Here is a 26,105-nt window from a genome sequence, read left to right as displayed (position 1 = left end):
CAGAGAACTAAAAAAAGCAATAAAAGGAAAAATGTATTTATTTTTCAGTACGAGTGTCAAATAAGCAAGGCAACAAAATTTCAGACAGCAAAAAACTTAAAAACTTATGAGCATTTTCATTTAAAGTAAAAAAGTTACAAAAGAAAAAAACACTAAAATTCTTACCAAGTACTTTCAGTGGTGCCTTTTCTAGGTTCACAAGAGCTGTACCAAAGGGAATTGCTATTGTTGTAAAATTGTTGGAATCACTCATCAGGGGACATTCTGGTAGAGTAAGATAAAACCTCAATGCTTCAACATCAGGTAAGGAGCTAGTCAATTTAGGGATAAGATTCTTTTCCAAACTAGCTGCCACCTATATTTTGACAGAAAGTAAAACCTACTTTATTTAAAATGAATGTACTTTCCAAAAAGAAGAAGAAAAGAAAAATCTTATAATACAGCAAACATGAAATGGTGAAAAAAATGCATGTTACAATGAATCACGGATTGTACTTTGAAGCACAATGAAAATTAACGCCTAAAAGGATTGCTAGGAGATTTAAAAAAATCTTGTGTGCAAGTCTAAAGACTTAACCAACATTGTAATGTTAAGTAATTAAAGGTCTACTCAAACATCTGGAAAGCTTTACAAATATTTGATAGCTAAATGGTAAATGCTTTAAATAAAACCCTATTAATTCTTATGTTAGTTTATATAATAAAATCATAGAAAGTACTTCATAATGAGACATTTGAAACTGTAAAGTTAATATAGCTATAGATATACAAAGAAACATAGATTATAAAGTTCAACAGGCTACATAACACAAATATAAAATACTTTAAGAACAAACCTGCTGAGATATCTGAGGATGATCAGGCTGTATAAGTTTGTGAAATAAAAGCCTAGCAGCATTCATATCAACTCCTGAAAATTTGGTGCCTGTTCTATAGTGATCATCATTGCTATAAAACAAAAAGATAAAGAAGAGAGAGAAAGAAGAAAAGTAATAAAACTTTAAAATTATTTCACTTCTTTAATATAATACTTAATATAATAAATTTGAAAAATTCCACATACCAAAGAATTACCACTTACCTAACAGCCAGAAAACTTCCATTTAGACAACCAGAGGAAGAAAATGTTCCATCTATTTCACTAGAAAGAAAGTTAAAAATCCCCAAATCACAAAATGAGAAATCTACATGTTTGCATTTTCTTTTTTTAAACACATTTATTTATTTTTATTTATTTATTTTTATTTATTTTAGAAAGACAGTAAGCATGAGCAAGGGAGGGACAAAGAAGAGGGAGAGAGAGAATCCCAAGCAGGCTCTGCAAGGCTGTCAGCACAGAGGTCAATGTGCTACTGAGATCATGACCTGAGCCAAGATCAAGAGTAGGATGCTTAACTGACTGAGCCACCCAGGCACCCCGCTTATTTTCTCTTTTTTCAGTGTTCATTTATTTTTGAGAGAGACAGAGTGTGAGTGAGAGGAGCAGGGAGAGAGAGGGAGACACAGAATCAGAAGCAGGTTCCAGGCTCTGAGCTGTCCATGCTGTCTGTGCTGAGAGCTCAGAGCGCAAGAAGGCTTGAACTCCCAAGCCATGAAATCATGACCTGAGCTGAAAACAGATGCTTAACCGACTGAGCCACCCAGGTGCCCCTGAACCCCGCTTTTTTATTAATAAAAATATTTAATGCCACAGAATACTCCTCTAACCAATACTCAATTAGAAGAAATTAGAATTTTATAAATTACTAAAGATTAATTAATACTTAATAAATGTTTACTGTTTTACCCTAATCTCATCCTCTGATTCATCAACAAATCTGATGGTCTAGTTTTTTTTGTTTTTTGTTTGGTTGTTTGTTTGTTTGTTTTAGGCCTACACCAGGTATTTCCTGGAGGTCTTCTATCCAGGTACTAATCAGGCCCAACCCTACTTAGCATCTGAAATCAAATAAGATCAGGCACAGTCAGGGTGGTTATGACCATAGACAAAAAACTGATGTTCTTTAAAAAACATTTTTTTTTTACATAAACATACACATTTCATTTTAATTACACACGGTGATGTCTAATCTGGGATGCTATTTTTCTGAAGTCTACTCTTTGGGCTTATAAGAAAAATTTTCATTTGGGAAAACAATCCAGAATTTAAAAAACATTATCAGATATAGTCCCTTATCCCAAAACCCAACACCACCTGCAACAAAAACAAACTCTAAGTACTAAACAAATTCATCTATAAGCAAAATATTGAAGATAGAAGTAACACTCAAATCTTTTTGGGATTATAAAAGTTAAAAGACAGTGACCACTAGGAAACTAAAAGTAACATTGTTTTAAACCCAATCCTAAAGTGGGTAAGCTTACTATTTAAGTTATCATTTAATATTACATACATGAAAGAATTGCAACTTATACATAAATGAGATCTCTTAAAATAGCCATTAGTATAGAAATTCTAGACATTTAAACTTATGTACATAGACCAGTTGGGATATATTTAAATAAAAACTTCTAAATACAGGATACACTACCATGGAGGTAAGTGGTCGTATTTGTGTGTTTTGTGTAGGTAAAATGTTTTTCTTACTTGGCTATCTCCACAGGAAATCTTCCAGAGGGATAGCTCAGCCATTTTTGAATTAGAGCTTCATTCACAGTCCAGATTTGCTTTGAAGGATCAGGGCATCTAAAGTCATCTGGTGGCCCACAGTTCTAAATTTAAAAAATAATTAGATTAGTCGAAGGGAACATATATTATATATAACTTAAGACACATTTCTACTATGTGTTTGTATTTTTAACAGAGTGTATCTCTCCTAAGCACCTGAAACAAAACTTAACAACTGGATCAGAAAAGTTCTGTATAATTGACAGCAAAAAAAACTTAAGGCTTTGTAACATACAAAGAACATTAATATGAGCTTTAAAAATTATTCAGAATTATTTGAGCTTCACAATTATTTATATGACTACTGTTACCTGAGGATTAGAGTAATGTGAAAAGCTTTGATCTCCACCTGAGAAAATTCTTTTCACACAGAAATATTCTTCAGAATCTGTAATAAAAATAAAATGTAAAGAAATTCAAGATTTACATGACATTTTTCTGAGCATCAAATATGCCATTTGATTTTCTCTTAATCATCTAATTTAATTAGACCTACCATTCAGCATTCAATGATATAAAATGACTTGAAATATTCTTAGTAATCACTATGGAAATGAGATGGACCACTGAATGATTCCATAAGGATAAGCAACATCTCAGAAGTTAGTAGATCTTTCTACTGGCTTGCACAAAAGTGGTGTTATCTACTCTAGATCTTTTTTATCCCAATATACTTTAAACTGAAAATAATGTAAAAACTGAATGTAAGGTATAAAAGACAGCTCAGAAGAAATTAAGAATATCCATTTTTTAAAGAATGGCAACAAACAAGTAAATGTTAAAGCTTCTTCATATGTGGAATTTAAGAAACTTAACAGAAGACCATAGGGGAAGGGAATGGGGAAAAAAAAAAAACTTTGTTACAGAGAGAGAGGCAGACCATAAGACACTTTTAAATACAGAGAACTGAGGGTTATGGGGGTTGTGGGGACAGGGAAAATGGGTGATGGCCATTAAGGAGGGCACTTGTTGGGATGAGCACTGGGTGTTGCATGTAAGTGATGAATCACCAGAATCTACTCCCAAAGCCAAGAGTACACTGTATACACACATGTGTGTGTTAGCTAACTTGACAATAAATTATATTTTTTTAAAAAGAGCTTCTTGAGTAAACACTTGATAATACAAAGTTATTTTCTCTCAATACATCTGTATAAAAATAAGATGACACAGCTCTTCATTGGCAACTGTTTATCAATAAAACCCAAATCCAGTCAAACAAATTTAAAAATTGATTAAGCAAATTTAGTAGAAGTAAAGATAATAAAGTTCTTTTTCAAAAAGAGATTACCGGGGAGAGGGTTACCTGGCTGGCTCAGTCAGTAGAGCACATGACTCTTAATTTCAGGGTTGTGAGTTTAAGCCCCACATTGGGTGTGGAACATATTAAAAAAAAAAAAAAATTCAGGGGCGCCTGGGTAGCTTAGTTGGTTAAACGTCTGCCTTCAGGTCAGGTGGTGATCTCACAGTTCCTGAGTCTGAGGCCCACATTGGTCTCTCTGTTGTCAGGGTGGAGCCTGCTTCAGATCCTTTGTCCCCTTATGTCTCTGCCCCTGCCCAGTTCACCTGCACCCTCTCTCTCTCTCAAAAATAAATAGGCCTAAAAAAATTTTTTTTCAAAGCTCCTTCCTTTCTTCTCTTTTGTTTCTCAAAATGGAAAGAGTATCTATTATCAAAAGTACTATTGGAAAAAAAAAAGTATTGCTGGGACAGTACTTAGGGTATTACATATCAAAACATCAAAGCTCAATCTTGTTAACTTAAGGCTAATTATTTCCAAATATAAAATATTTCTGTCATCCTACTCCTGACTCCCACTACTCCTTAGTTGACTAGTTCTTCATCTTGTATTATTTTGACCATGGCTGCTACAAATTAAAAATTCTTAAGGAAGGAACCACATCTTAATTTCCTTGATTATTCCCTACTACCAAGCATATTTTATTTGCAAAAGAACTCACCAGATATTTGTTAACATGAATATGTAATATAAAGTAATATTTATCTAGCTTAGAACATACTAATAAGAACTTTAGAGTTCTGAACATTAATGTGACTAAATTTTCCACTGTACCAAGAATGCTCTAAGGCCAAAATAACTTTTTTTTTTCCAAATTTTTTAATGTTTATTTTTCGGAGAGAGAGGGACAGAGAGCTGTCAGCACAGAGTCTGACACGGGGCTCAAATTCATGAACCATGAGTTCATGACCTAATCTGAAGTCAGACACTTAACCAACTGAGCCACTCAGGCACCCCCAAAATAACCTTTAAAAACAGATTAAAAGGGTAAATCTAATATGAAATAGACCAGTGATTCAACATAACATCTTTTCTATATGTCATTTCATAAATCAACACGAAACCCTTCACTTTCTCAAAAGATTTAGCAAGATGTTACTCATTGATCCCGAAAATGTGATTTTGCTCTCTATAATCAAGAGGAAGAAGTATAGTACATGAATGGGTTTCTGAGGGATATGAGGAAAATACCAAAAATTATTTTTCTTAATTTCCTTTTAATTAATTACTACTCCAAAAAATTTATAAAACCTAGTTATTAGGGTTATGCAGCTTCTTACAGACTGAATTTTGCTGATTGTATCCCCAAAGTTTCTCTTCACATATTTCTTGGTCTTCTGTACTTCTTGTAAATCAGTAGTTAAATCTAGAGAGGCTTTAATTAAAGTTTGATTGTTTCAACAAACAAAACTACTAAAAGGTGATGATGGGGGTTGTCCATCCAATAGGAAGCACATAATGTATGGCTGGATTACTTTTTTGATGTTCAGTACTAACACTATGAATTCACTGTGGGTTGAAAAATAATGATATGGTAACATTACTTCCTCATCTTGTAGCTGGTCCATTAGCTTTCTCCTATCGATACTTAGTTTGTTACACTGTAATAGGAAAATAATAACTCTTGATCTTTTCCATTTAATTACTCTTCTCTTGCATTTATATATGCATTTCTTTGATACTAAAGAGAGTAATAATTTTTGCACAGATTTCAGTAATATGAATTTTCTCTTTGGGAATTTCTATTAATGTCCTTTATCTATTAAGCATCTTTTTGGGGGTTAATGTTTATTTTTGAGAGAGAGAGAACATGCACAGGCTCTGTATTTGCTACAGCCATTTTTCTTAATTATTTAATGTTGACTCATAGATTTTTTCCCATTTAACCAAATGTATTTATCTCATCCTTTATGAAGACTTTCACTGTCATAATCCTGAGAAAGCCTTCCCCATGTTCATGTGTTTTGTTTTTTTAACTAATCTCTATACCCAGCCTGGGGATCATACTAACAACACTAACATCAACAGTCACATGTTCTTCCAACTGAGGCAGTCAGGAGCCCCAAAGCTTTCCCATGTTCAAATCAGAGAATTATTTTCTTAAGAACTTTTTAACATTCAATTCTTGAATCCCTTTATAACTTATTTTAGTGGATATTCTTTAAACTGACTTTTTCTCCCCAATTTTCAGGTGTTGAGTAATTTCCCCCTTCACAGATTAGTGATGCCTTGTTTTAACATTACGAAAAGGGCACTGCCTCTTCTACCTATACCACAACTCTAAGTAATTCTGCACTCTTCTACATCCCAAAAGTGTTCTCAAAGTCCTCAATATGTCTCTTCATGAACCATTACCAAACAAGCAGAGTTTGAACTTGAAATAAAACCTATATACAATATCTATATGGGGATTTCTGCACCCCACCCCGGGATTTTCCATTAAGTAATAATGATCTGAATGTCTGTATATTCCAATAATCTGATTTGTTACAGTTTTATATAGCAAATGTTGTCATATTTAGGAGGGCTAGTTTACATTCTCCTTACTGTTTACAAAAGACTTTTTACATTGTCAGAGAAAATTGTGAAGACTTTGAAATAGGACCCCTTGTTCTCCCTGCCCACCCCCCCGTCCCCACTAAGTCCTGATTTGAGCACCCTTCAGGAATATCTCCACCTGAAAGGTGTCACTGAGCTATTTACAGTTCTGTAAATTGTACTTCTATTAAGGAGCAGTACTGACAAAGATACAACTATGCACGTGCTTTTGATTTACAAGAAAAAGGAGTCGTTTTTGACGGTCTCTGAACTCCTTTCTACTTTTAGGACACTTAGGACCCCAAACAACTTCTCAGTATTTAAGAGGTTAAAAGCAGAAATTTTTAGTGGAGTAGAGTTTAATATTAAGAAATTTTTAAAATACTGATTCATTTAAAAATGAGTAATAATGAACTGCATCTTAACAAAGATAACACCTTAGTATTAATATAAAAGTCATCTGAATATCATGGACCCTCTGAAACAAAACCACCTGAAGCAATAACACCTATCCTGAAGCAAGTCAGTTTGTTCCAGAATACGAAAGAGCATAATGGAAGACAATGTGGCAAATGAATTCTATCTGCCTTGCTTACTCTGAATAAAGCTATAATATGTGTAATGTCTTAGCAAACTTCACTCAATTCTGAAGGGTGTGTTCCCATGGTTTATTGATAAATGTCGTCCTTCGCCTAGAATATAAAATATTATTCTTTACTTCTTATGACTCTGCTAGACAGCAAAAATTCTGTCTTATTAGAATAATTTTCAATGCTTTATATTGCTTTTATTATCTTTCATTATTTAAGGGGGAGGGAACAAAGGTTCCTCAGTTTTCAAACAGCTAAACATTTTTTCCAATTTCACTACCCCCCACATTTATTTTGAAATCTTTGTCACTTTGATAAAATAAGTAACCAAGTATTGTTTCTAGCATCAATAATTATATCTTAATAAAGTATTCAAATCTCTCAAAATTTCTTTGATTTTTGCCTTCCTGTTATGGGTTCAATTATTTCCCCCCAAATTCATAAGTTGAAGTCCTAACCCCCAGCAACTCAGACTATAGCTGTATTCAGATACAGGGTCTTTGAAGAAATGATCAAGGTAAAATAAGGCTGATAGGTTAGAGCCCTAATCCAATATACCTGAAATCCTTATAAGAAAAGGAAGAGACATCAGTGATGCATACCCACAGAGAAAAAGCCATTAAGGACACAGCAAAAAGGCAGCCTTTGCTAGCCAAGGAGAAAGGCCTCAAAAGAAACCCCAACTCCTGACATGACACCTTGATCATGGACTTCTAGCTTCCAGAACTGAGAAAATAAATTTCTGTTGTTTAAGCCACCCAGTCTGCAGTATTTTTTTTTTGGGGGGGGGGGCAGCTCTCGCAAACTATCGCAATTCACAAAATCGTATCCTAAATGTAGAAAACTAAAACTTCCAAGATAACTTTTACGTATTAGTGAAAATAACTTTGAGAATTTCCAGAGTGAGCCTGGAGAATCACAAAAGTTTATTCTTTTATATAAGAAGAGACACTAGAAATAATTAGGTTTGTTTAATGTGTTAACTATTCTAAGAGTTGCATGAGAAGAGCTGTCAAATTAGAAAACATACCCAATCTTCCCTAAGTTAAATTTATATGGTAAGATGTAATTAAATATAAGTATTTCAAAAGTTGTTTGTCTTACAAGTCCATGGAAATTTGTCAATATCTTGCTTTCCATATGTTTATATATGAGGGGAGCCTGGGTGGCTCAGTCAGTTAAGCATCCAACTTTGGCTAAGGTCATGATGTTGTGGTTCATGAGCTCGAGCCCCGCCCGCGTCAGGCTCTGTGCTGACAGCTCAGAGCCTGGAGTCTGCTTCAGATTCTATATCTCCCTCTCTCTCTGCCCCTCCCCTGTTCACAATCTGTCTCCCTCTCTCTCTCTCTCTCAAAAATAAACAAACATCAAAAACAAACAAAAAACCCCACAGATGTTTAAATATAAAGTAAAATTATTCAAAACTCATGAAATTGTTCTAATTTTCCTATATTTATCAAAGTTCTGGTGCTAAGTCCTAATTTCAGTTATTATTTAACTGTTATTTTAAATGTTTTGTGGTATATTCTTATTGCTTTAATTCATATCTGGTATCATCCTCTTTGCAAATGGGATGTATTTCAGACTTACCAAAAAATTTTATAAAATATACTGATGTCTAATCTTGATTCTTACTGAATCTCTTCACTTGATATTACACTTGATATTCTTTGTGTTATTCCTGGTACATTAGGTCTTAGGATTATCATGTTACATCTCAACTTTTTTTTTGAGAGAAAGCGTGCTTGCAGGCACATGTACACTAGTTGTGGAAGGGCAGAGTGAAAACGGAGAGGATCATGACCTTAGCCTAAATGAACTCAGACACTTAACTGAGCCACCCAGGCACCCCTCAACGTTTTTTTCTTCTCTAAGAAATTATAGTCCTTCACATTTATGAATCATATATCAAGACTCACTGACTTCTTTGAGAACAAGCTTTAATCGTCATCTTTAGAAACATGCGATTTAAAAAACTTTTTGGAATAATGTGTTTTGCATGTCACAGAAACAACCAAATATCCCTATCAGCTATATTATTCTTAAAATGAACCTTCATCAGATCTTTCCATTTGACAACTGTCAGCAATGAACTAGCAACACTCATTTTAAGCCACAGTCATCTATTGATAGTTTTTGTTTTACTCTGATGCTTGCCTGAAGTCTCTCCTATAAACTCTGATACGTACAAAGCTTGTGTTTTCAAAAAAGAAAGGACATCTTAGAAGCATGCAAAAAAGAACTGTGCCAGGTAGATGAAAGTATTTATATTTCAAAGAATAGACATTTAGATACAGGCTTCTGAGGAGACAGATAACTTCAGAACATACCAGTGGACTGCATTAGAATTACTCATAATTTGGGGCACCTGGGTAGCTCAGCTGGTTAAGAATTACTCAATTTTTCAAAAGTCTATAAGCAGTTGTATGAAACTGCTAATCCAAAATCCAACAAAACAAGAACACCTTACAGTGGAATGAATGAACTGACAAAAAATTTATTGCGGTTATCTGTTTAGAATAATGTTTAATTTTGTTTTAATGTTATTGGGTTTTTTTTGATATATAAGGGAACTATTTGTCTTCCTAAAGTTATTTTAATTCACAACAATTTTGTAAATTCTGCTTTGTTCAGCTGAAATAAAACATTTAAAAATGGTATTTTCCTCTGCCTCACTTCAGCTTGCCAGTATCCCCCAGAAAGGAGCTTGCATCCTTATCCGGTATCCCCGTTTTTGTGGCTACAGCCCAGAGAACACCTCTTGGTCACCTGGCTCATGGGTCTCACAGGATTGTAATCAACACAGAAAGAGTTCATAACCAGCTACCGCCCCTAGGGCACAGCAAGAGGCAACAGAGGGGGATGTCCAATCTTTCTGCAAAAGAGTCCTATTAACTTATCTTTGTAGCTGTGGCCTAATTAAACACACATCTAAGGATCCTACTTCTAAGGATCCTTTCCAGAGACCTCAGAAGGAAAGCCTTACTTCTGTGCTCTCCATCTGCCACACTCGAGAGCACCAGTATCTCCCAGAGGGGAGCTACACACACATCAATTGCTCTGCTTTTTATGGCTGCCACCTAGTGGATGCCCCTTGATTGTCTGGTTCTAGCTGACGGTGGGACTTGCATTCCTGGAGAGGCGGTCTCATGGACTGTTCTTGGCTGGCAACCCCCACCCCTCCTCCCCCACCACCAGTGCACAGCACAAATAGCAGAATGAAATATATCTCATCTTTCTGTGAAGAAGGTCTGTCTGTCTATTTGTATGTCCTTGAGCTTCAACCTTAGGGGCAGGCTTCTGATTTAGCACACATCTAGTGACCTACTGATGTGATCTCTGGGAACTAAGGCTAGTGGATGCCATCCTTGCCCTGTACCTCTGTATTACTTCAAGTCATTGCTGTTTCCCGGGAAGGAGCCTGTACCACTGTCTGGTGCCCTGATTTTCATGGTTGCTGCCTCTAGGCTCTAGGATCTCTCTAGGATCTAGTGGCTAGTGGGACTTATGCTTCTGGTCCCACAGGACTACCAAATGCATACTTTAAAGGCTGCTACCTGAGAGTCTGGTTTTTAATCAGCTTGAATCTAGGTGCTGACTGAGATCCTCCCATTTGGGACACCCACTGGACTTGGTACACCCACTGGACTTGGTACACCCTCAATCACTGGGAGCAACTAAAAATTAAAGACTGCCTGGACAATCACAAAGGTTGAGAGACAACCAAGAGCTAGGCAGGGTTGAACTATTTTACAGAACTATCATAATCAAAACAGTACGGAATTGGCGCTGAAATAGATACATAGATACATAATGGATCCATACTGTATATGGAATAGTATAGAGAGGCCAGAAATAAACCTATACATATATGGTCAATTCATTTATGATAAAGGAGCCAAGAATATACAATGGGGAAAGGACAATCTCTTTAATAAATGGTGTTGGAAAAACTGGACAGTGACATCCAAAAGAATGAAATTGGACAACTATGTTACACCATACACAAAAACTAACTCAAAGTGGATTAAAAACTTGAATAGAAAACCTGAAATCATAAAATTCCTAGAAGAAAACATAGGCAGTAGGCCCCTTGACATTAATCTTAGAGGTGAGTTTTTGGGTTTGACACCAAAAGCAAAGACAATAAAAGCAAAAATTAAAAAGTGAGACTACATTAAACTGAAAGCTTCTGCACAACAAAGGAAACCATCAACAAAATGAAAAGGCAACCTATGAAAGAAAGTATCTGTAAATCAAATATTTGATAAGGGGTTAAGATCCAAAATAAATAAAGAACTCATAATCAATAGCAAAAAGGCAAATAATCTGATTAAAAAATGGTCAGAGGATCTGTATAGATTATTTCTCCATGGTACACAAAAGGTAAACAAAAAGGTGTTCAACAGTGCTAATCATCAGACAAAACCAATTCCAAACCACACCGAGATATCACCTCATACCTGTTAGACTGGCTGCTATCAAAAACACAAGAAATAACAAGCACTGTTGAGAATGTGGAGTAAAGGGAACCTCTGGGCACTGTTGGTTGGAATGTAAATTAGTGCAGCCACTATAAAAAATTGTATGAAGGTCTCTTGAAAAAGTAAAAATAGAGGGGTGCCTGGCTGGTTCAGTCAGACCTGACTCTTGATCCTAAGGTCGTGAGTTCAGGCCCCAAAGTGGATGTGGAGCCTGCTTAAAACAAACAAACAAACAACCTCAAAAATTAAAAATAAAACTACCAGAGTGAAATAAGTCAGGCAGAGAAGGACAAATATCATATGTTTGCACGTATAGGAGGATTAGGAGGAACTTAACTGAGGAACAAGGGGGAGAAGAAGGGGGGAAATGGTGGGGGAAAGGGAGAGAGGCAAACCATGAGAGACTCTTGAATGCTGACAAAAACTGAGGACTGATGGATGTGGGGGGCAGGGGGGATGGGCATGGAGGAGGGCACTTGTGGGGATGAGCACTGGGTGTTATGTGGAAACTAATTTGACAATAAACTATTTGTAAAAAAAAAAAAAAAAAACTACCATATGATCCACTGTGCGGAAAATAGGTTCAAGACTTCCTTACACTTACATAAAAAGCTTAGGGTGAAAAGCCGACACCATGAGGTGAGAGATACCATAATGGGATCACAAGTAACTTGTTATATCACCTTAGGAAATTACCTTCCATCTGGTGCCAATATACTATTGTGCTCTGATCACAAACTCCACTTGCCCCGCAGACCCTTTGCTTCTTACACACACATTAACAATTACTATCTGTTTCCTTCCTATTCACCACATGTGTAAGATTTTGAGAGCTCAATAAAGACAGAAACGAAACATCTGCTTGGGGCTCTTGTCTTCTCATGGACATTAGCCTCTCTTGTAGTCAATTCTGTATCCCTTCTCTTGCTAGTCAAGATAGAACTCCAGACTCATAGTGTCCAACAATCCAGCAACTCCACTTTTGTGTATTTACCCAAAGAAATGAAAAAACAAACTTGAGAAGATATATGTGCCCCCCATGTTCACTGCAGCATTATTTACAATAGCCAAGACATGGAAGCAACCTAAGTGCCCACTGATAGATGAATGAAGAAAATGTGTGTATCTCTCTCTCTCTCTCTCTCTCTCTCTCTCACACACACACACACACACACAGACACACACACACACAAATGTAATACTGTTCAGTCATAAAAAAGAAGGAAATCTTGCCATTTGTTACAACAAGGATGAACCTTGTGGGTATTAGGCTAAGTGAAATAAGTCAGTGAAAGACAAATACTATATGATCTCACTTACTTCTATGTGGAGTCTTAAACAAAAAAGCTCAGTGGCCCCTGGATGGCTCAGTCCGTTACATGGCTAACTTCGGCTCAGGTCATCACGGTCCGTGAGTTCAAGCCCCACATCAGGCTCTGTGCTGACAACTCAGAGCATGGAGCCTGCTTACATTCTATGTCTCCCTCTCTCTCTCTGCCCTTGTCCTGCTCACATTCTCTCTCTCTCTCTCAAAAATAAACATTAAAAAAATTTTTTAAAAAAGCTCAGGGATACAGGGAACAGATTTGTGGTTGCTAAAAGTAAGGGGGGAGGAGGGTGGACAAAATGGGTGAAGAGCATCAAAAGATACAAATTTTCAGATATAAAATAAGTCATGGAGATGTAATGTACAACATGGTGACTACAATTAATAATAATCTATTACATACTGAAAGTTGCTAAGAGAGTAAATCTTAAAAGTTCTGATCATAAGAAACTATGTAGCTTTGGTGACAGATGTTAATTAGAATTATTGTGGTGATCATTTTGCAATATATATAAATACTAAATCGTTATATTTTATACTGGAATTAATATATGTCAATGTAAAAAAATTGTATCTGATACTTAGGGCACCTGGGTGGCTCAGTTCCTTAAGTGTCCAACTCTTAATTTCAGCTTGGGTCATCATCTCACAGTCCGTGAGTTCAAGCTCTGCATCAGACTCGCTGACAGCATGGAGTCTGCTTGGGATTCTCTCTCTCTCCCCTTCTCTCAGCCCCTACCCCACTTTCTCTTTCTCTTAAAATAAGATAAAAAATATATATATATATGTATCTGATTCTTGCTGACTCCCAGAATTCAATGAGAATTCAAACCCTTACTATCTCTCCTTTCTTTTAATAGTAATATAGTTATATGTATAGGTTCAGTAAGAATCTGTTTCCCTTCTTATAGTTTGTATTTTTTTCATAACTGATTGAACAAATCAACCATGCAACCAAGTACTTACCTGAAGAGCATATCTGAGAACTGGATTTAGTTATGACAAGTCATTTTAAGGAAGAAAGGTTGGCTGTAGTTATGGAACCACTGCCTATGATAAAACCAGTGAAGTAAAGGATTAAAACTTATCAGGTTTGGGATATTGTCATGGGTTGAAATTTGTCTCCTCAAAATTCGTATGTTGAAGTCCTAATCTGAAGTACTCAGAATCTGACTTGTTCAGAAATAGAGTCATTGCAGACACAATTAGCTAAGCCAAGGCATACTGTGTATGGTGAGCCCCTAATACAAAATTACTAATGTCCTTATAAAAGGGGAAAATTTATAGACACAGATCCACAAGGAGAGAGAACGCCACGTGAAGATGAAGGCAGGTATCTACTAGCCCAGAAATGCCAAAGATTGCCAGCAAACCAGAAGTCAGGAAAGACACATGGAACAAAGTCTCCTTGTAGCCCTCAGAAGAAAGTAACCCTGCCAACATCTTTATCTTGGACTTCTAGCCTCCTGAACTGAGTCAATAAATTTATGTTGTTCAAGATATCCAGTTTGTGATATTTTGTTACAGCAGCCCTAGCAAACTAATGTAGTTGTCCAAACTTAATACATTCTAAAGAAAGATTTGCCCTGGCCTATGCCAAGTTCCAAGAAACTTAAAGTCTGGAATATTCCGTTAACAATGTTTTTGCTTACCTGTGACCTTGAGGCCCCATTAGATAGTTTATGCTAACAATGTGATTTATGGTGGGGGCCATGGGCTTCACCTTTGGAGGGGCTGAGCAAATTAAATTCGCATTTAACTAGTTTTTATCCTATACAACTTTAGTACATTGCATAAAATTATCAACCATTATATATACTACATATACATATATACATTACATATATATTATATATATATACATATATATTACAATACATACATATATATAATCTGTGATATAATATAAATAAAACTTACCACTTTAACCATTTAAAGTATACAATTCAGTGGCATTAAGTACATTCAAAATGTACAACTGTCACCATTGTTAATTTCCATAAAGTTTTTATCAACCCAATCAGAAACTCTGCACTTATTAAACAACTCTTTGTTCTCCCCTCCCCCAGTCCCTGGTAACCACAATTCTACTTTCTGTCTCTACACATGTGACTGTTGTAGGTACCTTACATAAGAGGAGTCATTTAATATATTGTCCTTCTGTGTCTGGCTCTTTTGAGTAAGCATAATATTTGCAAGGTTCATCCATGTTGTAGCATGTATCAACATTCCATTCCTTTTCATGGCTAATATTCAATTATATGCATATGCCACATTTTTTCATCCATTCATCTGCTGATGGACACCTGAGCTGTTTGCACCTTTTGGCTACTGCGAATCAACAATTTTTTTTGGATGAAACTAAGTTGCAGCAAAGCCACTAATTTTAAAATTCCATTCCTTTCCCATTTGAATGCAAATAATCTCAAGGTACATAGTTTCAAGATAACAAAATGCATCCCTAGGTGACTAAACTATACAAACAGAAATACATGATTCCTTATAATATCCATGCTACATTAAATTATAAAATCTCTTTATTATGTTATTAACAGGGCCTTTTGTGGAAGAAACTGATAAAATAAAACACCAACATGCCACTAAGGACACAAGAAGAGTATTACTAAAATAAATGCATGTCCTAAACCTAAGAAAATGAAGCCATATACTAAATACAAAATCAAACAAAAACAAGAAAAGATAGTATGATACCCTGACCTTTGCTATATAAAAGCCTTTTAGTTACTAAAAAATAAATAATAACGAATCTTCAAGGCCATTCATAAGAAGTTATGGACCTTTTCAAATATCAACCTATATAGTATGCTCATCACTGAATAAAATATTAAGAGACAAAAGTCTCACAACTCTAAGAAAAATCCCAAAGAAAATCAGGCATAGATAAAATGAACAAGAACAAAATGCTGAGAAAGAATTTAGGATGATAAAGGAAATATGTATTTTTAAAAAGTACATTTTATGGGCACCTGGGTGGCTCAGTCTAAGCATCCAACTTCAGCTCAGGTCATGATCTCGTAGTTCATGTGTTCGAGCCCCACATCCGGCTCTGTGCTGACAACTTGGAGCCTGCAGCCTGCTTTGGATTCTGTGTCTCCCTCTCTCCCTGCCCCTCCCCTACTTGCGCTGTCTGTCTCTCACAAAAAAATTAAAAAGCACATTTTAGTTGCAGCATGTCAAAAAAGTAAATGAGAAAACAGCATTCAAATATTTCAAACTATTTAGTAAATAAGTTAATACCAATGAAAAAATAACCAGGTTCACTAAAAAAAATCACAGATAATAAAAATAAATCAAAGATGTGGTTAAAGCCATAGGGATATAGAAGCCATTTAAAAATTTTATGTATCTTTTAAATCATTTATTCATTTGTGAGAGACAGAGTATGAGTGGGGGAGGGGCAAAGAGAGAGAAGGAGACACAGATTCTGAAGCAGGCTCCAGGCTATGAGCTCTCAGCAACAGAGCCCAATGCAGGACTCGAACTCACAGACCATTAAATCATGAGTTGAGCTGAAGTCTGACACTTAACTGACTGAGCTACCCCGGCACCCTGCAAATTTAAAAATGTTAATAATTTATGAATAGGTAATATATTCATATGATCCAAATTCCCGAAAAACATGAAATGTTATGTATTTTAAAGTCCTGTATATACCCAAATAAATTGAAAGCAGGATCTTCGAGACACTTGTACACCCATGTTTATGGTGGCATGATTCACAATAGTCACAAAAGGCAGAAACAATCCAAGTGTCCATCAACAAATGAACAGATAAACAAAATGTAGTATATACATACAATGAAACACTATTCAGCCTTAAAAAAGGAAGGAAATTCTGACACACGCTACAACATGGATAAACCTTAAGGACATTATGCTAAGTTTATGAAATCGCCAGTCACAAAAAGACAAATAGCATATGATTCCACTTACATGATGTACCCAGAGCCAAGTCAAATACAGAGACATATTGTAAAATATGGTCTGCTAACTAGTGGGGGGAGTAAATGCAGAGTGGCTGTTTAATGAATATAGAGTTCTAGTTTTGCAAGATTAAAAGAGACTGGTTGCACAACAATGTGAATGTAATGACCATTACTGAACTGTATATCTCAAATGGCTAAGTTAGTAAATTTTGAATAATGTCTATTTTACAATTAAAAATAAAAAACAAAAACACCCTTTCCCACTGGCATCTAGCCACAACCCAAGTCCCATATGCCTAAGCCTCTGATACCACTTTTACTACTTTATCACGAGTTTCCTTATGCATACATAAGCAAGAATAAACAACCTAAGCAAATATGTATACTGTTCTGTATCTTGCCATTTTCATTAAACAATGTATCTTATAATTCTTTCATTCAAACATGGAAAATTTCATCAGTTAAGAGCAACATTTTAACAAATAACTTTAATGCATGTAGCAAAGTTTTAAAATAACAGAACTTACCAATATCTGGTGGACACTGCCCATTATAAGGAAACCAATTTCCTTTCACAGTGAAAGGACTTTTCCTGTTGCTTGTTGAACCAGTTCCTAGCTGCCCATTACCACCAAGTCCAAAAGAATAGATTCGTCCTGATGAAGGAACAAAAGCAGAAGTGTGCTGCCTAGAGTAAAATGATAGAAAATCTCAGACTTGATGTTATCTTCCAAACAATTTACATTTAGAAAAGAATAGCAAATATTAACTGATATAATTTTTCTTCTTAAAAATACATTAACAAAACCATTATACTTCTAAAATTATCTGTATAAAATATTAAAGTCTTACTCTATAGTGAATAAATTCTGTACCACACACGGAGACTGCATTAACATGACCCAGAAAATTTTCACAAATGTCCAAATTTTAAAAGGCCCAGATCTATACTGGAATCCCTTATAAAAGATGATTCAGCACAAGAGGTAGCATCTAACTAGGCTGTCCAAGTTCTCCCCCTCCCTGTAACAGTCTAGCCTAAAAATTTTACAGTAAGAACTGAGCGAGTAATCTAGTACCAATCTTGTGATTGGTGTGTGTGTGTGTATAATAAAATAAAACAAAGCTTCCTTTTTTTTTTAGCTTCCTTTTTCTTCTAAAGAAACTGATCTTACATACATATGTACCTAGACTCCTTTGGAAGTCTGGAGGTGGCAGAGGAGAAGCAAACCTAAGAAACTGCAGATCTGATGCTGAAGAAAACCCACTACTCAGTGAACCTATGCAATTCCCTCTGATGTTTCACCACTGTGTGTTCAGGGATGAGTTAAAGATGATTATCCAGCTCAGGCCTTGGTTTTATGGCTTCAATCAAGTCTGGCAAATTCTTAAGTATCTTTTCTATAAATATTGTCTGTCTCACATGTATTCAATTATTTTCTCCTTGACACTGTTACACAAATGTTGTACCTTCCCAATATATCCCTCCCAGTCTCTTAATCTTTTATACCCATGCCCCTTGTGAGTAATTTCTCTGGATGTTTTTCAAATCACTACTTTTCTCTTTAGCAGTGTGTCCAACCTCCTGTTTTAATTACTTACTGAATTTTAAATTTCAATGACTATGTTTTATCCCATTTCTAGAAGTTCTCCCCCCCGCCAAAGTCTGCCAGCCTGTTATTTCATTTAAAATCCATTATACATTGTAAAATTTAATACATATACACCAACCAAGGACTACTTTGACAACCCCCAAACACACCTTATGGCAACCCTGGGGTTACAAATTCTCAGAGAAGATTCAAATCAGAAAGGAGACCAAGGACAGAAATGTCTCCTTGTGAGCAAGGAAATATTTCTTTGTGAATTCTTTCCATGATGTGGTTTTACTGAGAGGAGATGATTTCTCAGGCCTCACTACAGTCTCACTAATGCCTCTATCAGCTCTTAGGCCTCATCTCCTGTCCCAAACTCCTTTGCCCTCTATGGTATACTGTTTATCAAAAAAAGCCAAAATTATTCCTCTCCCTATACCCATTATGCTTATAATATGGCTTCTGTGGCTATTCCAAGATGGGGAATCTATTTCTCCATGTCTTAAATCTGAGATTATGCCTTATAAGTGGCTTTGAATTATTTCCCTCTCTCTTTAGTAACCCTGTTCTACTATCATGAGACTAACCCAAAATTAGTGTTTGAAGAATGACATACAACCTGGGGCAGAAACAAGCTGTCCCAGCTAAGGCTACCCAACCCATAGCCAGACAGCCAGCTGATGAACTGAGTCCAGCTAAGATCAGAACTAAACAGCTGGGCCTAGCTCAAATTACTGAACCAAGGAAGTATTAGCAAAAAAACCCACACAAAAAAAAAAAAAAACAAAAAACAAAAAACAAAAAAACCTGTTTTAAGCCACTAAGTTTGGGGTGGTTTGTTTAGTAATATAACCTAATTAATATATTACCTACATTTGCAAATTCTTTCAGAGCACCTCCAAATTCAGTTCAAACAAACAGCTATGGTTTCTAGATTTCTTTGTTTTCACACTGTGGCATTCCCTTTAGTTCCTGGCAAATTAATCTATATTATTTAAAAGGTTTTTTTGACTCTAAAGGGCTTTCAAGTTATCTAGCCTGTCATATTACTGAAAAACTAAGTAGAATCTAACAACCATTTTACCCTTGAGGTAAGAGAAAACAAAATTTTTAACCAAGAATACTCTTTTAACAAATGAAATGGTAAGTGGAATCCTAGCATATAAAACAGATTAACTGCTCCAGTCAATGAAGGGTTTCACATTGCCCAGTCTGCCTCTTTTAGGACTGTGACATCTCAAAGGAACATATAGTTTAAAAGTTACTACAATCCTAGTTCATTAAAGTCTATTTCAAACTGGCCTACTAAAGGAGTAGTTCTTAAACCTAGCTGCTTAACAGAATTACCTAGGGGCTAACCTAGGTAACAATATGCCTTTTCTTTTCTTTTTTTTTTAAGGAGGGGGGCGCAAGTGAGCAAGAGCAGAGAGAGACAGAGAGAATATCACATGAGGGGCGAGGAAGGAGGTGCTGGGGGAGAGAGAGAGAGAGAGAGAGAGAGAGAGAGAAAAGCAAGCAGGGCTTGAACTCAAGAACCATGAGATTGTAACCTGAGCCTAAGTCAAATGCTTAACCAATTAAGCCATCTAGGCGCCCCAACAATATACATTTCTAAAAACTCTCCAAAAGATAATAGCATGAAGTCAGAATTGAGAATTACTAAATAGTCTACAGCAATACCACCCTGAATGCACCCAATCTCGTCTGATCTCGGAAGCTAAGCAGGGTCAGGCCTGGTAAGTACTTGGATGGGAGAATTACTAAATAAACGTAACTATCCTAAGTTCTAGGTTTGATATAATAGCTCAAAAACACTATAATATTGTACCACTGGAATTTGAACCTTTGGCTTTTGGATCATCTCCTTGATGGATTCACATTTCTAGTTTTCTCATCTGCTTCATTTAGGAGGCTTTTGACAATTATTCAATAAGGAAATTAATACATCTTACTGTACCAACTACCTGGAAGTCAAACTGGTAAGGATACAAATATGCCTACCTACATTCCCTATATAGATAAGTCCTTGTATCTCAATCAATATATAACTGAAAAGTCTTCCCCAATACAGTAAATATATTAATGAAATTTCTAGAAAGAACTGAGTTCACAAAGCTAAAAATAACTATTCAAGTAATCTTACCTGTTAAGAATTATAAAATTAGATAACATTAAGTTATTTTAAAATATTGCTTTATACTCTTTTAATGGATTATGCATGAAGAAGAATGTATGAACTCTCTAAACTTTAGGCAACATATTCATGTATAACTTCAACAGTATAAATAAGGTTTTGATAATAAACACTGCTGGATGATACATGCTGAGCTCTGATTTACTTTTCAGGATAAATTCTAATTCATATATTGGAAAAGGAAAGGAAGGCTTTTTCAAATCATTCCCATAATTTTTCAAGTACATATCAAGCACACAAAACTGGGCATACAAAAAAAACAGGGCACCATGAGCAAAATTTAGCAGGAAAAAACCCCAATAAAAATAGATCCTAAAGATTTCAGACGTTAGAATTATCAAACACAAGAATCCAGAACAACTATATTTTAGTGTCCAAGATATAAAAGCCAAGCTTGAAAGAGGACTAACTGGAAACACTAAAGAAAAAAATTTCAAATTTTAAAAAGAACCTGTAAGAAATACTAGAACTAAAAAATCCAAAATAACTGAAATCAAGATCTTGAAGGACAGATTTAATGAAAAATAGATATAGCATAAGAACTAACAGGCTGAAATATAAATCATAAAAACAATCAGGAAAGCAGCAAAGAGGGTAAAAAATGTGGAAAATAAAGAATAAAGCTACAAGGCAGAGTATGAACATTCAACACACATCCAATCAGAGTTCCATGAGGAAAGGAGAAGCTCTAGCTAAACAGATAAAAGCTTTGAATCCCCCATAACTGATCAAAGATATTATTCCAGACTCAAAAAGCCCCATAAGAAAATGAGGAAATCAGACCCTGACAAATGAAAGCAAAACTGGAAAAAGATTAAAAAAGAAACAAATAGCTGATGTCCTGCAAACTGTCCTTTCAAAGTGAGTGAGGAATTAAGACATTTACATATAAACAAAAGCTGAGGAAGTTTGTTATCACTAGACCTATCCTGTCAGAAATGCTGAAAGAGGGGTGCCTGGGTGGCTCAGTTGTTTAAGTGTCCGACTTTGGCTCAGGTCATGATCTCACAGTTCGTGGGTTCAAGCCCCGTGTAGGGCTCTGTGCTGACAGCCAGCTCAGAGCCTGGAGCCGGTTTCAGATTCTGTGTCTCCCTCTCTCTCTGATCCTCCCCTGCTCACGTTCTCTCTCTCTCTCTCAGAAATAAATAAAACATTAAAAAAAACTAAAAAAAAAAAAAAAAGAAATGCTAAAAGAGAATCTCACAGGTTGATATGAAAGAACATTAGTAGCTCAAAGCTGTATGATAAAATAAAGATCTCAGTATAGGTAAATACATGAATGTTTAAAAAGGCTAATATTGTAACTTCAGTTTATAACTTCACATTTTCTATATAACCTAAGAGATTAATACATAAACAATTTATGTTTTTGAACAACCAATGTATAAATAAGTTATCTTGTGAAATCAATAACTGAAAGGAGGTGCCAATAGAACCACATAGGAACAGAGTTTTTGTATGTTATTGAAGTTAACCCGGTATCAATGTGAATTAGTGTTGTAACTTCGGGATCTTAAATGTAATCACTGTGGTAACCACAACGAAAGTAGCTATAGAATATACAGAAAAGGACATAAGAAGAGAATTAAAATATTTCACTGCAAAAAACAACAACTAACCACCAAAGTAGACAGTAAATCCAAGAAATGAAAAACAAAAAAAGTATAAGACATACAGAAAGCAAATAAAATAAGAGAAGTCCCTACATCTCAGTAATTACCTTTAAGTGTAAATGGATTAAGTTGTCCACTCAAAAGACAGAGACTGGTAGAATGGTATTAAAAAAAAAAAAAAGACCAAAAAGTGAAAAGATCGAAAAAGACATTCCATGCCAAAAACCAAAACAGAGCACAATGGCCATACAATTAACAGACAAGACAGACTTCAAATCAAAAAAGGTTACGAGAGACAAAGGATATTATATTTCAACAAAAGGTTCCATACAGCAAAAAGAAACAATTAAAATCATTTAAACATCTAATAAAAGAGCACCAAAATATATGAAGCAAAAACTGAAACTGAAGGGAGAAATTATTCCTAACAATGACAATATATACATGGGACACGGTCCCTGTTAGACCATATGGTGGGCCAGAAAGTCTCAACAGATTCTAAAAGACGAGCACCATACAAAGTATTTTTTCTGACCACAACAGAATAACATTAGAAATCAGTAACATGAGGAAATTAGAAAAGTCACAAATTTGTGGATATTTAACAATATACTTTTAAATGACCAATGAATCAAAGAAATCATAAGAGAAATCAGAAAGATTTAAGAGATAAATGAAAATGAAAATGAAAACACATTATATCAAAACAAGAGATGAGAGGAAAGTAGTGGTATGGGGAAATTTACCATAAAAACAAAAATCTCATATGAACAACCCAACTTGACAACTTTAAACACAAAGCTAGCAGAAGAAAGATTAGAGCTGAAATAAATGAAGTAAAGAATACAAAAATAGCAAAAGTCAATGGAACTAAAAGCTGGTTTTACAAAGATCAACAAAACTGACAGAACTTTAACTCGATTAAGAAAAAAGAAAAGAAAGAAATTACTAAAATCAGAAGTAAAAGCAGGGGTACTACTAACGCTGCCAAAATAAAAAGGATCATAAGAAGAATAAACAATTATTTGCCAAAAACTAGATGATTTAGATAAAATAAACAAAATCCTAGAAATATAAAATTTACTAATACTAAATCACAAAGAAATAGGAAGCCAGAAGAGATCTATAAATAGTAAAATAATTAAATTGGTAATAAAAAAAAATCTCCTAGCAAAGAAAAGTCCTACATCAAATAGTTTCATTGGTGACTTCTACCAAACATTAAAAGAACTGAAAGCAATCTTATTCACAGTTTCGGAAAAAACTTGAAAAGGTGTAACTTTCTAAGAAGCTCTATGAGGCCAACACTGTCTTGATACCAAAGTCAGACAAGGATTCTACAAGAAAACTACAGACTCCTATCCCTTGTGGACACTGATGCAAATATTCTCAATAAAATATGAGCAAACAGAATTCAGTAGTATATTAAAAAACTGTACAGCAAAGGCACATGAGATTAATTCTTGGAATGCAGGGATGGTTCAACATATGCAAACTAATCAAAATAATTTATAATATTAAGGCAATGAAGTAAAAAAAAACCCTCATTATGATCATCTCAATTGATGCAGAAAAAAATCAACAAAACAACACCCTTTTTTGAAAGAAAATTACCTCAACATAATAAAAACCATCTATGAAAAACCCACAATAAATATACTCAAATGGTGAAAGACTGAAAGTTTTCCTCTAAGATCAGGAACAAGGCAAGGATGTCTACTTTGAATACCATTAAACCTAGTACTAGAAGTTCTAGCAAGAAAAAGAAATAAAAGGCACCGAAATTGAAAAAGTAGTAAAATTATCTCTGTGTACAAATGATATGACTTATATGTAGAAAACCTTAGAGAGTCCACAAAAAAGAGCTATCAGAACTAAAAAAAAAAAAAAAAAATCACCAAAGCAGCAGGATAAAAACCAACACATGCAAAAATCAGTTACATTTCTATACATTGATAAACAGCTGAAAAAGAAATTAAAAAAACAATGCCGTCTACAATAGTATCAAAAATAAGAAGATACTTAGAAATTAAACAAAAAGATAAAAGACATAGAAAAACTACAAAATTTAATGAATGAAACTACAAAATGAAATGAAAACTACAAAACTACAAAAATTACTGAAAGAAATTACAGACATAAAAAAAATTTTTTTTTAATGTTTTATTTATTTCTAGGAGAGAGAGAGAGAGAGAGACAGCGTGAGCAGGGGAAGGTCAGAGAGAGAGGGAATCACAGACTGAAACAGGCTCCAGGCTCTGAGCTGGCAGTCAGCACAGAGCCCGACGCGGGGCTCGAACCCACGAACCGTGAGGTCATGACCTAAGCGAAAGTCGGACGCTTAACCAACTAAGCCACCCAGGCGCCCCTTATTATTTCTTATTTTTATATTTGTCCGAGGGAATTATTCTGTGTACATTCAGTGTGTACATTCAGTGTGTCTGTAGGAGGAGGGAAATTCAGAAGCTTATTATGCTGTCACTTTGGGGCATTTGTTATCTATTTTATGTGTCGCAATCCTCTGGATTTCTTATTCTTACCAAAATTATCCCATCTTTGGCCAGTGGGAGACTCTTTATATTGGCTCCTGAGCTCTTTTGACATCGTCCTGGGAGTGTGTGATAAATTTCTTGCTGTCTTGTACACTAAGGTGTTCTGGACTTCTTTGTATTTCATACCTCCAGAAGTGGAAACAGCTATTTATCCAAGAGACTCTGGTTTCTTATAATGGGAAATTTTATTTGAGGCCATAATTGAGGCATAGAGATATTCACTGTTATTGGGCTGGCCATTGTTTATACTCCTTTTCTGTTGAAAGAGCTCAGAAATGTATGTATGTACATGATACTACACAGGTTTATACTAGTATTTCTAATTCTGTTTCAGAACTACATTTGTATCTCCTTTACACTGTGAATTCTGGTTATTGAGGTATAAAAGATGATAGAATTAAGATATCCCATAATTGCTCATTTGCGTTATCCCCCATTACATATTCAACAATTGCAATATATCAATACCTGTACTATCATTACAAATTATGATTACTGAAAACAGTTGAAAAAAATTGTGGGGAGGCATATTCTATTCTAATTCTCTTCCCACTCCCCTTTCAATGGGTCATCCATATTTACACTGTCAGAGCATACCTTTGACAACTTATACATTCTCTTCTTTAATTTTTGTTTAGACTTGGTACTATAAATAAGCACATATTTAATGCTGATGAACTTGTCCAATGACGATGCCTTTCAAATCATCTTGGTTTTCTGAATCTTGTTCTTGAGAGCATTCTTTGGGAAATATATACGGGAACAATATTCCTGGAGTTCTTTCATGTTAACGGTTTGGTACCTGGTGGTCATTTTTTTTTTTTTTAATGTGTATTTATTTTGGAGAGATAGAGACAGTGTGAGTGGGGGAAGGGCAAAGAGAGAAAGAGAGACACAGAATCTGAAGCAGGTTCCAGGCTCTGAGCTGTCAGCCAAGAGCTCAATGTGGGACTCAAACCCACCAACCATGAGATCATGACCTGAGCCGAAGGTGAATGCTTAACTAACTGAGCCACCCAGGATCCCTCTTTATGGTCATTTTTGCTGGATGTGAAATCCTTAGTGTACATTTTCTTTTCTTAAGAATCTTGCATATTTTGTATGTTATTCTATCTTGCATAAAATGTTGCTGTTTTAAAGTTTAATGACAGTCTAGATTTTTCCTGTGGAATTCCTTTATAAAAAAACCTTTTTGTTTAGATAACCAATGAATTTTTTTTTCTTACTTTAAAGTCTAGTAATTTCACTAGGATATGAAAGTATAGTATGCAACTTCAAAAATGTTTTTTTTTGGTAA

The 26,105-nt window shown here is 35.1% G+C and overlaps 1 protein-coding gene across 6 annotated transcripts in view; it reads right to left on the bottom strand.

The window, feature by feature from the left end:
- The window catches only part of HERC4 (HECT and RLD domain containing E3 ubiquitin protein ligase 4), a 142,758-nt gene that overhangs the window by 61,178 nt on the left and 55,475 nt on the right, over window positions 1–26,105 (bottom strand). For all 6 annotated transcript variants that reach the window (XR_005528576.1, XM_039233220.1, XM_039233223.1 and 3 more), the window contains 6 exons: window positions 17,382–17,542; window positions 2,980–3,056; window positions 2,588–2,712; window positions 1,082–1,141; window positions 837–948; window positions 166–355 (listed from right to left, as the gene is read on the bottom strand). Coding sequence is in view for 5 of the 6 variants with exons in the window: in XM_039233220.1 (XP_039089151.1) it covers window positions 166–355; window positions 837–948; window positions 1,082–1,141; window positions 2,588–2,712; window positions 2,980–3,056; window positions 17,382–17,542 (725 nt within the window). In the remaining variant the exon portion in view is untranslated. The remainder of the gene's footprint in view (window positions 1–165; window positions 356–836; window positions 949–1,081; window positions 1,142–2,587; window positions 2,713–2,979; window positions 3,057–17,381; window positions 17,543–26,105) is intronic.

The sequence above is a fragment of the Hyaena hyaena genome, unplaced genomic scaffold (assembly GCF_003009895.1).
Source record: "Hyaena hyaena isolate Hyena2069 unplaced genomic scaffold, ASM300989v1 scaffold_73, whole genome shotgun sequence".
NCBI classification, from domain to species: domain Eukaryota; kingdom Metazoa; phylum Chordata; class Mammalia; order Carnivora; family Hyaenidae; genus Hyaena; species Hyaena hyaena.
This window is presented reverse-complemented; position numbering and strand designations above follow the sequence as displayed.